A 16,084-nucleotide genomic window follows, 5' to 3' on the forward strand; every position below is an offset into this window, starting at 1 on the left:
GCACGCTCACAAGTATTACACTGGCGCAGGAACAGAACTGTAGCTAAATCAAACTCAAAGACTCAGAAGTTTGATGATTCCGCAAAAGCGAATTCTGTTTTACTTTCATCCAAATAAAAATGTCCCAAAACAGAATAGACATTCAGACCCTAATGAAGGAATTCATCTGCTCTATGGGCAACTCCAGAGCGCAAGCCCACTTTCAGTGTACTGTAAGGTACAGGCACAATTATTTATTTATTTATGTATGTATGTATGTATTTATTATCGCCGTACATGCTCGCTTATTTCATCCACTAGTCGTTTTTTAAATATCGCAATTTGTGTCAACCTGACTTCCCTTGTTAAGGTGGACAATTACGTTACAAAAGCTTGCCGTTTCACTATTTCCTGATGTAAATGTAATATACAATATCTATTGAAATATACCAGTGTGCGTGCTGATATGTTTCCTCTGCTTCGTGGTGTTTTGGCGTGTTTTATATATGACATTTTAGCACCAGCGCTCCTGTGCTTATCACATGCTATAAGCTATAGAAGAAACGACCCAATACACAAAAACAGGGCCCACTTTTCCTATCTAAAAACTAATACCACGGTTGGTTTAACAAATAACTCTTTCTCTCCAGAGACTTTTGCATTATTAGGCATCTTTTTCCCCATCGTAGATCCCGAAGCCTATTTTGATTTATGCTGTAACATTTGATTGATAATCAATGAACAGTTAAAAACAACAAACAATTATTCTGGAGTAGGAAACGATTAGGCTGAATGTGGTAGATGTTGTAATACTGATAAACAGGAACTAACCTGTGAACAGATATTACAATAATGATTGATTATCGGGTACGCAATACTGCATATTAATGATTGCGCAACCAATTCATAGAGCTCAGTGGGGATGCATGAAGTCTCTTTCTTTAAAATCACATTTAAATGTATATTGGCAATTTAAAAATGTAATAATAACACTACTAGCTATTTGTCTGTTGCTATATTTTCCTCCTGAAAAATATGATCTATTTCGAACATTCATCCATCCATACTGGACATCATTCAATCAATCCCATTTATTTTCCTGATGTGTGGACCACTAAACGCAACTGTTGCCGCATTATAGTGTATAAAGGACATAAATCTGTATTCCATTATTAATAATCGCGCAGAATTTATGAACCAATTAATCGGAATTTATATCGACACAAGTAAAAGGTTTGCAGAATCATTCTCACAGCAAAGTACAGAAATAGTTTTACGAAATTGAATTTTGATTGGGAAAATCTTATACACTATAGCCTAAACTCTTCTTTGGTCTTTATACAATTTTAAAGCGTTTTTTAAACTACATTCCTAGAGGAATGGATTTTCAGTGAATTGACTAACCCCAAATATCATATCACTTTTAGAAAATACAACGAAAACTGAATTGATATTTTAATATGCTGTTTGTAATGAACGAACACACACACACACACACACACACACATATATATGATTCATTTGAACAAAGCAAGTGATTATGATTCCGCAATATTCTTGTCTATTTCTTTGAACTGTAACTTTATATTCATGATTGCAACTCATGACTTCCTTCAGCAATGTCTCTGGCATTGGACACGTTTCTGTGCATGCTCACATTTGGATGATTAATAGATCCCCCTCTTCGTCCAATATCGCATTTCAAAAGACCAAGTTACTGTACTAAACATGGTTCTATAATAATTACAAAGAATTTTCAAAGAAATGAACATGCTAAATCACTTTTGTCTTTGGCTAAATTAATCAGTTCACATGGCAATTTTTTTTTTTAGGCTGTCTTAAAACCTCTTTTCATGTTTTTACAGAGATTCTGTACAGTTCTGTAAATAGAACTGCTTATTTAGACAAACTCCACAGGAGAAAAGAGGATGACAGTGAGTCGAACCTCTTCAGCTTGATTTTTTTTAAGGCCTATGCCAACGGATAAATGGCAAAGACTATATTTATCACAAAAAAAAAAAAAAAAAAAAAAAAAAAAAGTGTCTTGTTCCCTCAGGTAATCTTTTAACAAGGGATCTTGTCGCTCATATGATTTCCCGAAGTATGCTACATACTGCAGTTCACTCCTCGATTGGGCATGTTTGATGATGAAATATCAGCGCATCATGACCCCCCACCGTCCGCTGCATCCATGATTAATGACATCGGCTGACTCTAAAGAACACAGAGAAGAGGAAATGACTGAGATCATTTCCGCATTCACTGTTCTCTTAATTTCAAGAAATTCTCTGAGCGTGCTTTTCAAGAAGAGACAAACTACTCTTAATGTACAAAGTCATTACTACGAGAGGGTCAGATGCATTCAGGATGAAAGGCTAATAAGCGCACGGCAATCGAGATGTGTATAATGAGTCAAAATAAACTTGACATCCCTCTCAGGCAATGTGTATTTACGTCGTAGCCTATGTGCAACCAGGTTTGAAGATTAGTCGAATTATTTGAACTTTTCTACGCGTTAACTGTGCAGTGTCTTTAACTTTTATTGAGCAATTTAGTTTTTTTTTTTACAACAATAATAGCAAACAATAACAATAATAAGCTAATATGTAATAATAATAATGATATGTATGTAAACTTAGGCCTATTATTGTTTTTTTTATTATTATTATTATTATTATTATTATTATTATTACTGGCATAAGCCTAATATTTAAAGCCACGTTTATATTTGTTGATCACATTTTGATTTTTTTAGCAATTATTATTTAGATGTATAGACTACGGATAATAAGAATTCTGCGCTCCATAATAGGATATGTTCCGGTCTTAATGATCTAATTATGATGGTTGAAAAGGCGGTTTGATGAATTTCTCTAGCGAGGAAAGATATTAATCCAGCTGTTTAAGGACCAGCTGTGAAGGATATTTATACGAATCTCTAAATCGCAGAACAACGAATCTAAATTTGTAATACTGTAAGCAGCTAAACGTGTTTATTTAGTCCGGCTATTTGATCAAACTGGGATGTGTCAAAAAGAATATACACGATTATTTGTATGAAAGTTATTTATGCAGTATTTCATATATAAAACAGATATCATCCTCGAAATACGGAAACACACATTAGAAACACGTAGACTTTGGCTATATAATTTATTACTAAGGATGCAGTCAGTTGCGTCATCCAGAGCTTACTTAAAACACATGACTTAATAAACTGGCTTGATGCAAATCATGTCATGTTTGTAATTTTAAGTCTTAAAAAGACACGGCATGGGATGTCATTAATAAACAATGTTACTCCACAATCAGTGCACCAATCTGACTGACCAGACACAAAAGGCAGAAAAAAATCAGCGTGATCTAGTGAGTAATGGATTTCATGTCACCTGTATGTAGACTGCGTACTCTTATTCGAGACACACAGCTTTATCCGCTATCTTCACGCATATACAGCCATGTTCTGTATGAGGTAGAACACATTTATTCAAGCTTACTGTGCCTAATAAATTAGCAACTCTACAACAGCTTACAAATAACAACTGCTGGCAGGAATTGTTCATTTTATGTTATTCTTATCATAAAATATAAATGCAATAAAATAAAAAAATAAACAGCTCTCAAACTGGTTAATAGTTTTTCTATTAGGCTCTTATACGCTATCAAGTATCCTATTCAAATGCCAGCTATCAGTTTATTTCTTATTCTAAAATAAAGCAAAATAAATTCTAAATAGTCTCTACCTACGTGCATGTTTAAATACAACTGAGTCATTTCTTATGCATCTACTCGTGTATTATTATCATTGCTATTATTACGAAAGAATACATATTTATATTTTTGATTTCTAATGTCTATTTCCAAAAGCTCATGATACCCTGCACACACTTAAGAGCGCAAATATCATGTGAATCTCTCCCACGACAAGGCTAAAAGTGACTGCCTTTCACATCAGCCTTCACACCTCATTAACACATTCCTTTCTCTATCTTTCAGTGGTCAGTTAGTGCGCTAAATTTATGCTCTGTCTCTTCAATAACAGCAAAAGACGCAAGAGAACTTTCAATCCCACTAACATACTATTCCTTCATTAACATACGCTTAAAGATATTCAGCTAATCCATAGAGAGGGTACTCTAGGTGTGCCTGAGGCATCGGCTCTTCGCCCTTTCTATATGCATCTCTAGAGACATTGGCACAGCATGCGATCAGTTTTAAATCATTTTCTTTCGAGGTCTCCGTCTCCATCATTCGGCTAGAAAGGGAGAGAAAAAAGCCATACAAGCATGCCAAATCCATGGTGTTTACTGTGAAAGAATTTAATCCAAAAGTAAGCGTTTTATTTGAGTATGCAAATGTTTTGAATCTCCCTGCATGCGTGGACTTTTTTAGGCACATTGGTAGGTGGTTTAAGGTAGGCCTATCTCAACGAATGGGAATCATTTTTGAGACTTTTCAGTGATACAGAAGAGCGGTGCCTCAACAATCAGACGGATGGAAAAATCCTGCCTTAGTGTAGGTAAATGCTTAGCAAAAATGTTATAGGAACACTATAAATGAATTTCTGTTTGGGACAACACTGCACGCGCACGAACCATGCACATGATCTAACGCTAATTCGGTTCTTTATACATCCACATTTTGTGAAGCGGATTGAGATAACTCTACGAGATCCGAACTAAGTAGAAAGTGAAGCATCCTGCACATTTTTGATAGAAATACTCTGAAAAGTAAAGCAAACGATGATAATGGAAAAAAGGAAACAATAATACAAATAACTTGCCAGTATCTTTGCAATGGCTATCAGTCTGTTCAAACAAGGATGAGCGTTCATACACATACATACATTAGAAAATACACACAGGAAAAAAAAAGAAAGAAACTTTATCAAATATGCATTGGCCTATATTTCTTTCAGACATACTGTAAGACCAATAATGCACAGCCCACATTTAGTGGCATACAGCAACCACAACATCTAACATACACCAGACTATTTTGTTTACACTTTACAAAAAATAAGTCATCTCAATTGCAAAGCAGACTTCATTGATCCATGTTTGGCTGTCATTGAATTATAGGCTAATCTAACAAAAGCATAGCCTATCTCATTCAATGGCCTCATAACTTCTGGACTGTCCACTAAATATGACGTATCTCGCACGAATAAATTCATTGTGGCAGAAAAGTTAACGTCTTATGACAGGTCATACACAATAACTTTTGGGATATGTAAAATAAATATCAACACTTGAGTGTTGCGGTATTTTGTAAAATATCAAAGCTTTATATCACCTTAAAATAACACTGGGACAGTTCCATAGGCCTTTTATTATTATTATTATTATTGTTATTATTATTATTATTTTCCCAGATCGAAAACATCAAGTGCAACCATGAGTTCTAGAACTTTACAGCAAAATAAAAATGCATCTGTAAATATATAGTTTATTATTATTATTATTATTATTATTATTATTATTATTATTACGTGAACTACTTAAAAAAAAAAAAAAAAAAAAAAATCAGAACCATTTCAAAATGCATTCTCAGGGCTCGTGATATAACAAAAATTAAATACCGATCAGCGATTTTCTCCCTGGACTAGTCGACGAAATAATTAGAAGTATGCTTATGAAACAAAATGACAATGCAATGTTGCAAAAAAACTTACCATTCTTAGATCTGGCTAAAAAGAAAAGCAACACTCGGGTAACCCTGTCCACTAGTTCAAAAGCGAGAGGGGAAGCTTAGGCCAGTGAGAACGCCTGTCATGTCAAACCTGTCAGCCAATGAAACATCAACATAGGAGAAACGCGCAGTTTGATTGGCTGACAGAATCTCGCCTTGGAGAGATGTGTGTAGGTCCAACCCATCATTTTCTGGGATTGAAATGTAAGCCTGTGCTCCCTGCCATCAGGAAACAGAAGGCGAATTTTCCTCTCTTGCAAGTAATCGGTATCGCAATAATCGCATCCGTCTCGGACGCTCAATTTTCATCCACATCGGCTTCGGCACAATAAAAACCTGCTAAACTGGACTCGGAACAGTTTAGAACAGGGCAACATTCTGAAGTTTCTTTTATCATCGGGAGGCTGAACGCAATGGGTAAGTTCTTCGATCCATATTTCATGCTTTTTCTCGTATAGGAATTGGCATGCATAGGCACTTTTGACAAAAACAAAAAAACAGAAACTGTTACAATACTTAGTCATGCATGTTTCAGATCTCGATTCAAACCGTCACATTGTCTGATGCTTTGATCGTCATTACGGGGGAATAGAAAAAGTTGCTATATAGGCTACTTTATTGGCGCTCTGAGAGTGGCACTTTGCCGCGAATAAGATTGATCTCTTCCAAAACTATTTAATGTGCAATTTCGTTTATCATGACCTATGTGTCAAAGAATGCATTACATTTTTGCGGAGTTTGTGGACTAAGGATGTTAAAAGTTTTTGTTCCCCTTATTGCATTGAACTGAACACAGACTTTGATTAAAAAACAAATATAAACAGACAAATCACAAGTTATCTTAAGGCATTGCCTGTCATGCGGACGAATGAAACATTTATCCATAACCTTAATGTGACGCATTTGATGGCCTAGTAAAAGCTGATGTTTTAATCGGTCTGTCTGTAATTATTATTATTTTTTTCTAAATATATCTACATCAGAGCCAGCCTTTGGGGAGGTGAACCAGCTAGGCGGTGTTTTTGTGAACGGAAGACCCCTGCCCAATGCCATCCGACTCAGGATAGTAGAGCTGGCCCAGCTGGGCATCAGGCCTTGCGACATCAGCAGGCAGCTCCGCGTTTCTCACGGCTGTGTAAGCAAGATTCTGGCCCGGTACAACGAGACCGGCTCGATACTTCCCGGCGCAATCGGCGGCAGCAAGCCAAGGGTCACGACCCCGACCGTAGTCAAGCACATTCGGACTTACAAGCAACGGGACCCTGGCATTTTCGCTTGGGAGATTCGAGACAGACTGCTCGCCGACGGTGTGTGTGATAAATTCAATCTGCCCTCTGTCAGCTCGATCAGTAGGATTCTCCGTAACAAGATCGGAAATCTGTCTCAACAGAACCAGTACGAGTCGACCAAACAGGGCCCTCATCACCAGCCACAACCCACCCTGCCATACAACCACCTGTACTCGTATCCTACTCCAATCGGAGCCACTGGGACTAAAGTACCAACTCCGCCTGGCATGCCCACTCTTCCTGGACACATGGCAATGCATAGGATATGGCCTTCCTCTCATTCTGTTACTGATATTCTGGGCATTCGGTCAATAACGGAGCAGCAAAGTAAGCACCGTCTCAGTTTTTGGTAATAGAAAGACACACGTGTTTGTGGGCATGCTGTTGGTCATGCGAAAAGGCACTGTTGGGTCTCAGGCCTATCAAAGTGTGTTTGAGATTGTGTGTATGTTTGTGTGAAACAAAGAAAATGAATGCAATAGAGGAAAAGTAATGGAAGGGCCAAATGGTATAGGCTATCAATATTAAGCTATTTCAAAAGTTCATAATGTTAGTTTGGACACTAGAATTTTGGACTAAACATTTGATTTATCATGTCTCAGCAGGTCAACAAGAGAAATAATAAAGCAAAAAGGAAACGATTTTTTTTAATTTTATTTATATATATATATTTTTTTTACAGCAGGTGGGATTCAGGGTTTTTTGCAGAAGCTCCACTAATTCAAACACTAATTTGCATTGAAACAGATGGTTTAAGGCTTTTAGTAATAATCGAGCAGGGGATGTGAAATATTTTGGAGAAGGAAGAGTATGAACAGCAGAGAATTTGGCATCAGGGAATTTGCACATGATGATGATGTCCTGCGAGTTTAGGCGAACAACATCGTGCGAGAATATACGAAATAGCCAACTCGTAAATTACGTACGACTTTTTATGAGATCGGGTTGTTTAACACCTTACAACACAATTTACTTGCAACTGAAGTAGGCCTTCACAGAAATGTTTTTGATGCAAAAAATCACTTGGAATTCACACCAAAATTTACAATTTAATAGCATTTTAGAACAAAAACATATGATTTCTCCCAAGCAATGGTGAAATCTGGTGAATATTAAATTCATCTCAGAAACTTTGCTCTATGGAAATGGATTTAAAAGACTAAAAGCAAAATCGGGTTGAAAGTCAGTTGCCCCTCCGTTCACTTTAAGTGTGCTCTGTACAGTAAAGCGTGAAGGCCGCAGCCGGTCCATATTTAACTGCAGTTCTTTGCCTTTTTTCAAAGGCTTTGTGGATAATAATGCTTCAAAACGCAGGGGAGGATACTGCATTTAAGAGGTTTTTATAAACCATTAACGCATTTCAAAATTATTAGCAGATGTTTACGGCAGCTTTTGAAAACCGAAATAAAGTATCATGTTGGCTCAGTTCAATAAGGTGTATTCTGCAACTATTTCACCATTCAAAAAGTGTTTTTTTTTTTTTTTTTTTTTTTTTTAAGTGCGCGCACACACACAATCTGCAAACACACTTTGAGGACGGTTTGACTGGCATAATGTGTGTCACTAACTTCTGGACAGTTTGTCATCATTTAGAGTCTAGTTACAACCAATAGGCCTCGTACAATTCGTATGCATTAGTCAAACTGTAAAGAATAAACTAAAACATGCCGGCGTTGTGGTGTATTCTTGCTTATTCGTTGTTAAAAAAATATAAAACAAAATAGATGGATTCCGCTGAAAAACGACTTTGTGGCCCTTACAACACCGGTGGGCTTGCTTTTCCAATTTCAAACTTTAGGAACCGTGTATAATATAATATCCATCATGCACAAAGGGGAAACGGTTAAAGTAAATCAAATTTGTCCTCAAAGGAAGACGCTTGGTAAATGTTCTTTATCATTAGCCTACACGAAGGCATCCATGATACTGTGAGCTTCATTTATAAACATGCGAACTTCATCATGATCTTAACCCTTGTGCGTCAATGTAAAAAAAGTTACTCAGAGGTCCTTAGAGGACAAAAATGTCCGCGTCAAAAAACTGCCATAATAATATTATATATTAATATTATGAGTTAATTTTTTTAACCAACAGCAGTCCTGACCATAACTACCAAATATTCCTTAATTTTCAGGATTTTAACCCTTTAAATGCCAGTTAGTTTCTATAATGCCACTGTTGTTTTTTATGAAAAAAAAAAAAAACATAAAATGAATTATTTTCCATATACTAATTGCTAAGGGGATTTTTGGGGATGATCACAGTCTGGGATATGACAATGATTAGCAGCAACACTGATTCTGATGCATTTTTATTTTTTGTGCAGTGTTAGACACAGGACCTTAGAGGACAAAAATGCCTGCATCAAATTTTATATATTAATATTATTTTCCACTTTCACTAAGATTTTTTAACCAACATCAGTCCTGATCATAACTACCAAATATTCATTCATTTCAGGATTTTAACCCTTTGAATGCCAGTTTGTTTACACAATGCCGCTGTTGTTGTTTTTTACACACACATTTCTCAATACACGCATGCAAAACACACTCTGACATCCACACCAACACACCCACACAATTTTAGCTGCATTATTTATTCAATTGGCCTGCAGTGCTCTATAATACAGCAAACAGAAAATATGAAAAAAGCATGTATTTACTCCATAGGCTAAACATGAGAAAAATGGCACCATATGAAGGAAAATATAAAAACTTTAAATTTTGAAGCCAAGGCTCCAGAATGAAAGCATAATATCATAGAATTCTTGATTTTATGCTTTAATGGCACTGGGAGCAAATATTGCAGTTTTAATGGGTTTCAATGGGGACATTTTTGTCCTGAAGGTCCTGAGTGTAACTATTTTGTGTACACAGTGTATTATAGATGTATTATAGGAACTGAGGTTGAAATATCAAAATTCCCCGCAAAATACACACCTTTGGCAAAATGTATGCCGTTGGCGTTAACACAGCCAAAATTATCGAAAAAACAAAAATGAAAAAGACAAAAATGTCCCCAAGGTCGCACAAGGGTTAACATACTTACCAAAAATGTGCCTAATCCGTTTTTACAATACATAATGCACACGTTGGGGTTATATCTAGACGTGCAACACCAGTATTGAGTGAGTCTGGTGAGTTTGAGATAGTTGGAAGTGCAGACGGCTTTACAGAATAAGTTCTTCTGCTGTGGCAGTCCTGTACCCCACGCTTGTCCTATCTGACTCCAGTCTTCCATGTCTCTGTTTTGCCCCCAGTTAGTGACAGTCCGTCCTTTCCCAGCGCCAAACTAGAAGAATGGAGCGCTAATAACAGGAGTAATTTTTCGCCAGGGAGTTCTACACTAGTCAATGGCGTGGATAAACCTCACTTAAAACCTGAAGCAAAATACACACAGGTAAAGAAGCCTCATATGTTATCAGTGAGAAAGAATCAAAACCAATTCTGGAAGCAGCAGAAATGTTTAAAAGAAAACCTGATTCAGCCAATTAGTTGTCATTGTCAGGAATAGAGGAAATCCATATTTTTGGCAATTCCATGTGTGTGTGTGTGTGTGTGTGTTGGACAAATTATGCCCGTACATGTTTCAATAAGTGTCTCTTTGGCGTGACCGGCAGGGCCTTGTGCAAAGAGTGTGAGCCACTGCGCTTAAACATTTTGCTTTCATTTTAAAGTGTAGGCTTCAACTTTAACATCACAAATTTCTCTATTTTTAATACGAACGACAACATTTACTTGGGTGCGTTTTCGCACAGAGCTGTTGATGTGATGCTGTGCCTCCCGGAGGCTTTTTTTTTTTTTTTTTTTTTTTTAAGAAGCAAAGGTTAGGTATATAAAACCCACGAATATAAATGTGTTTGCATATTTAAATATTTCTATTTAGTGAAAACAGAATTCTGCGAAATACAGAAGTACAATGTAATACATGTTTTGATCCTTATGCATCGTTTCACGTTAATAAACATCTAAACTATTTATATATTTTTGCTCGGGCTCTTTTCTGATAAGGAAACTTTTGTAAAAGCTCTAGCCGTATTGAACTATGACTTTACTTGTCATAAACTTTTTATTTTTTATTTTATATATATATATATATATATATATATATATATATATATATATATATATATATATGTGTGTGTGTGTGTGTGTGTGTTATGTATTTATATTTATAACATATTTATAACACATTTAATTTTCCGTCAGAAACATATGCAAAATGAGCATATACCACGAAGAAAAATTGAATCAACGAATTATATTTTTCATTATTACTATTATTAATTTTAATAATAATAAAACTTAAAAAAATAACTTTTATAAAACTTTAAAATAATAATAAAAAATATGCTTAATTGTTGTACAGCTAAGTTTTAAACTGTAGTTTACTTGAATATTTTGATTATGTGCTCATTAACTTATATATATATATACATGTTCTACTAAGTCTTAAAAACAGGATATATATATATATATATATGTACCTGTCCATTTGCAGCTTGAAGCTAAAACAATATTGAGACATTTTTCTTAAATCGTGGTTAGCCTATACATTTGTCTTAAACACGTAGATTATTAAATAATTTTAGTTGGCCCAGTCTATTATTTAACAGAACCCAGAACCTGCAGCTTTTTGGAAATCAGTACGAAGAAAGATCCATCAACCCCGAGGGCAAATCCTTATTATTTACTATGATTAATAATGAAAAAATGAACTCGAACTGAATTAGTATAAGGTTGATTACACTATTAAAGTCAAGATTACTTCAGAATACATTATGCTGATTTTAAGTTATATTTAAGTCAACTTTATGCTCTGCTTAAACAACTTTCCATCTCAAGTTGACCAAACTGAACATTTTAAGGAAGCACGAACACTTACAGTTTAAGTTGAACAGTGATTTGATAGAGACTATTATGAGCTTCATTATTAGATTGGCTCGTGGCTGGTTGTGCTACACTGACATGTGAAGACAAAAGTTCTCCTATTAGTCGAGAATCTCGTGTACAAGTGTTTGGTTTCTGGTGCGCGCGGTTGTGTTGCAGTTGAATGAGACTGGAGAGAGCTCGCGGATAACGCGCGTGCCATCCGGCTCACACGTTCAAATTATTTATCCGTGCGCTGCTGGGCAGCAACAAACACAATGACTAATCGTTTATTGTGCGGTCTAAGAGGTTTATGCATCGTGGAATACGATGGAATAAATCTTTATTACCAACGCTGAAACATTGCTTTGGCGTGTATTCTGCGTGTTCTGACTGAAAACGTAAAAATGAGTGCTTGAAACAGGTTGTCTAAGAAATGAAGATTGAAACCTTCAAAAAGATGATGAATAGCATTGACTGCTGAGTGTTTGAGTCTGTCATCTTGGATAAATGATCAGCTATCACGAGTCAGACTGCATTACGCAATTGCTAACTGAGGATAGCAAATAGACAAAGCCTCTGAGACAGAAAAAACGCAAATGTTTAATTAACAGCCAAGAGGAGTCATTGATAAATGCTTTGTAATTCACACGATTTTAATGAGCATAGGCCTACAACAATATTCCTTAAGAGAACTGCACTTTTACAGTGAATTCAGGTTGGTTAATACCGAAATAATCACTAAGTTATTGCATTATTGTTCCAGTCTCATTTCCAAGAACAACCTAAATTGATCCTGAGTTCATAAAATTATATATAGTTGACTGTACATGTGCTTAACCTCTGCGTTTTGTGAAGTTGAGCATAACGTTACAGAATAAAGCTAAGTGTAATATGTTTATTATTTGACACACGGACCATTAACATATACTATAGATAGAAAAGCGACTTCATCATTTAGAGATAAAGGGGGCTGACTGAAACATCAAGTTCACTTTCCATAAAGTAAAAATAAATAAATAAATAAATAAATAAATAAATAATATATATGTATATAATGTCGGAGGAAAACAAAAATAAAATGATCTGTTCATTATACAAACAGAGCATAAAATTTACGATTAAAGAATTCAATGTTGTGGCATAAATCAGACGATTTCTTCTAGATTTCGTAATATTTTCTGTTTTGTGACGAAAATAAGCTGTCATAACACTAGACTACTATTTTTTTATTTTTTCAGCTGCTCGGTGAAATTGTGCTGGTGTTATCAGGAAATATGAAGATTTATTTGAAAATAGTTTAGCAAGCATTTCATTCTACATTTAATGTAATAAAGAACAACAGAGCAGTAACTTTGGTGCTTCAGTTCAATACATTTCTTTTAATTTTATTTTTTATTTTTTTGTATATTGCATAAATAAGACACATAGGCTACTTTCTAATATGCGCAGGATTTTTGAAATTTTAGGTCAAGATAAAAAAATGTTGAGCTCGGTAAAAGACACACTGTTAACGGTCTGTAAAAGTAGCTACATCAGATAATGTGCATTTTGACGCCACAAAAATAAACTAATACTAAAAATAGCCGTCTAGACTGCCAGAATATTCATCGATAGGACTTTGTCACATTTTTAGCAAGTACCCGCTGGTAAATGTGTGAAGTATGGACAACTTCCCTTTAAATTATTTAAACTCTTCATCAGTCCTTCATCAGTGACCAAATAAGATGAAGGGACATCTGAATGCTTTTCTTTATTCCGGTATTATCCTTAAAAGTTTCATTTTTATCTCATTTGAGTTTTTTTATTAGCATTTTCTCTATGTTCTTTACTATGTATTTAATCAATTCAATTTTACTGAATAATACTTGTAAGCTATGTATCTGAGGGCTAGGGGTCAAACATGTCATAATGAGTGAATAAATCCTAAACTCTGAAACAAAAGGGATTTCATCTGTATAGTCAGAGACCACCATGCATCCAGGTGAATTCCTCCTTCTGAACTGACATTGACATTCAGCCAAAGAGTTACAGCATCCATGCGCATGCATTTCTCTTGATATTGCTTTTCCGTTTTTGACAAAATTGTTAATATCTGGTCCTTTTTTCCCTCGTTTACGACATCTCTGTTCACAGACTGTCCAAGAAAGTCCAGGTTTCCAGCTCCATCTTTTTTATATTTGTATTCTTGCCCGCTGCTCTCTTATCCTCACTATCAGGATAACTTTATCTCTTCGGCCACCTGTGTTTTATCTACTCAAGCACAAGTCTTACACACATTACTCTCTATTTTCAGATGCCGAATGGATTGCCCACAGTGAACAGTTATGTCACAGCTCCCAGCATCCATCCTTACCACCCTCCCACCCAAGTGTCACCCTACATGGGGTACAGCGGCACCACGTCGGCCTATGTGACCGGCCCCACATGGCAGCCGCCCAATGGCAGTGCTCTCTCTCCCCACAGCTGTGACATCACCGCCCCACTAGCCTTCAAGAGCATGGCTGCCATGCGAGACTCTTTCCATCCTGTAATGGCCTCTGCTCTGTGAGTTTTGAAGGAGCGTGTGGGGTCAAAGAGAGACAGCAAAAGAACAGAATGACAGAAAGAGAGAGATGGGGAAACACACGGCAATACGGACTTCAGACCGACTCTCTCTGGATGGACTAATGTTACTAATGTATGCCTTTACAATATTTATGAAAGACTTGTCAGACGAGCCATGTACCATTCTGAATGCCCGTGATCTCCTGCTCCGTATCAGCATCGCCCACTTGTCTGCACAGGAAAAAAAAAGAGATTAAGAGTGAGAAAATGCAAAAGCTATCCTCTCTGATCTGAACCAAGCAAAGGATTAAGTAGTAAAGAACGTCAGATGCTTTATGGTGTTCAGTACACTAGCCTGAGTTCAATGTTGGTGCTTCTCTCAGTGAATATATTGTTCTTGTATGTTTTCAAGAAAATGAGTCAAATATAAATGGTTGAATAAGCAATCTCATGTAAAACAACTGACCAGTTTGCATTTACTGTTTTTCAGGGTGTTATAAATTGCTAATGTCTAGATGTTCCGCTTTGTTTCTTTTTTTATTGTCGTTTTTTTTTTAATCACTTTTTTTTTTTGTCTTTTTGGATACCAGTTTCACTTCACTAATAATGTATGCCAGAGCTCTTGGGAAAAGTTATTACGTTTATTTATTAGACGGTAAGTTACGTTGAATGAAGTGCAATTGATACAGATATGGGGAGAAGAGGCAACATGTGGGACATTGATGCACATTCGGAAAACAGGAGCATTCATTCATGCAACATTAATTATCAGTGAAGCTGCACACTTCCAGACATTGCACAATGAAATTGAATGTATCTTATTAAAAGAGACATGTGTAAAAGCCTTGTTCAGTATAATTTTATTTTGTTTTAATTTTTACCCCATTTCTTTTTTTTTTTTTACCTTAAAGTGATCTAAATGTGGTCAGTGATAATTCCATTGCAGTCCTTGATGATACTATTAATACTATGAGTGCCTCTACTACTACTACAACTAAAATGAATAAACAACTGTATATAGATTATAAATGAAAAAAAAATAGATTTTAAAATATTGTATCTTTATAAAAAAATATTCTTTAACTAAATAATCTTACTGTAGCCCATATAATATTTTATATCCTTAACTATAGCTCATCAAAATTGTATTACTTTAAAGATAATGATTTGCTATAAACTGTAGTTATTAATTATGCAGAACAAACTGTTCAGTCAGTATCATTTCTATGCGATATAGAAATTACAGCAGTGTTCACTGTTGCTCTCGATTTTTTACTGAACGACATCATATCATCAACTTAAACGACCTTGGTCTTTTTCCCCCCGCAAAACTTGAATATTGCCAAAACTCCGATTATGGTTTTGAATCAAATGGTCTCTGGTTTTACAACAACTTAGAACTGGACAAACAATGTGTCTTTTCACTTCTTTATCAGACCTCTACACAAATGAATACTATTCATGAAGGATGGTAACAAAAATGTCCCTATTTATTTGCTTTTGATGAATTTGAAGAGAGCTCTATTTGATTTTCTTTAACTTGAATGCGTCTTGAATATACCAGGCTAGGAAAAATACACATTTACACAAACACGTGCATTGACATGAATGCGCACACACCATTGTAAGCCCTTTCACTCAGGTGTTTCATGAATGCAGACACATTCCTGGGGCCTTTTGCTTCTGAGCTTTGTCTAAAGCCAGAGT

General features: G+C 35.7%; 1 protein-coding gene across 1 annotated transcript; it reads left to right on the forward strand.

The window, feature by feature from the left end:
- Window positions 1-5,895: 5,895 nt before the first annotated feature.
- LOC127455546 (paired box protein Pax-9-like) lies at window positions 5,896-15,219 on the forward strand. Its single transcript, XM_051723533.1, has 4 exons — window positions 5,896-6,087; window positions 6,654-7,286; window positions 10,222-10,361; window positions 14,127-15,219. The coding sequence occupies exons 1-4, from the start codon at window positions 6,084-6,086 to the stop codon at window positions 14,379-14,381; spliced, it is 1,032 nt and encodes a 343-aa protein (XP_051579493.1). The 5' UTR covers window positions 5,896-6,083; the 3' UTR covers window positions 14,382-15,219.
- Window positions 15,220-16,084: the final 865 nt, after the last annotated feature.

Source organism: Myxocyprinus asiaticus, chromosome 17 (genome assembly GCF_019703515.2).
Source record: "Myxocyprinus asiaticus isolate MX2 ecotype Aquarium Trade chromosome 17, UBuf_Myxa_2, whole genome shotgun sequence".
Taxonomy (NCBI): Eukaryota; Metazoa; Chordata; class Actinopteri; order Cypriniformes; family Catostomidae; genus Myxocyprinus; species Myxocyprinus asiaticus.

Bases quoted from the DNA above. Each gene is read 5' to 3' on its own strand.
- LOC127455546 (XM_051723533.1), top strand. The intron at 7,287-10,221 runs GTAAGCACCGTC...TTTTGCCCCCAG, and splicing joins GTCAATAACGGAGCAGCAAA to TTAGTGACAGTCCGTCCTTT. The intron at 10,362-14,126 runs GTAAAGAAGCCT...CTCTATTTTCAG, and splicing joins CTGAAGCAAAATACACACAG to ATGCCGAATGGATTGCCCAC.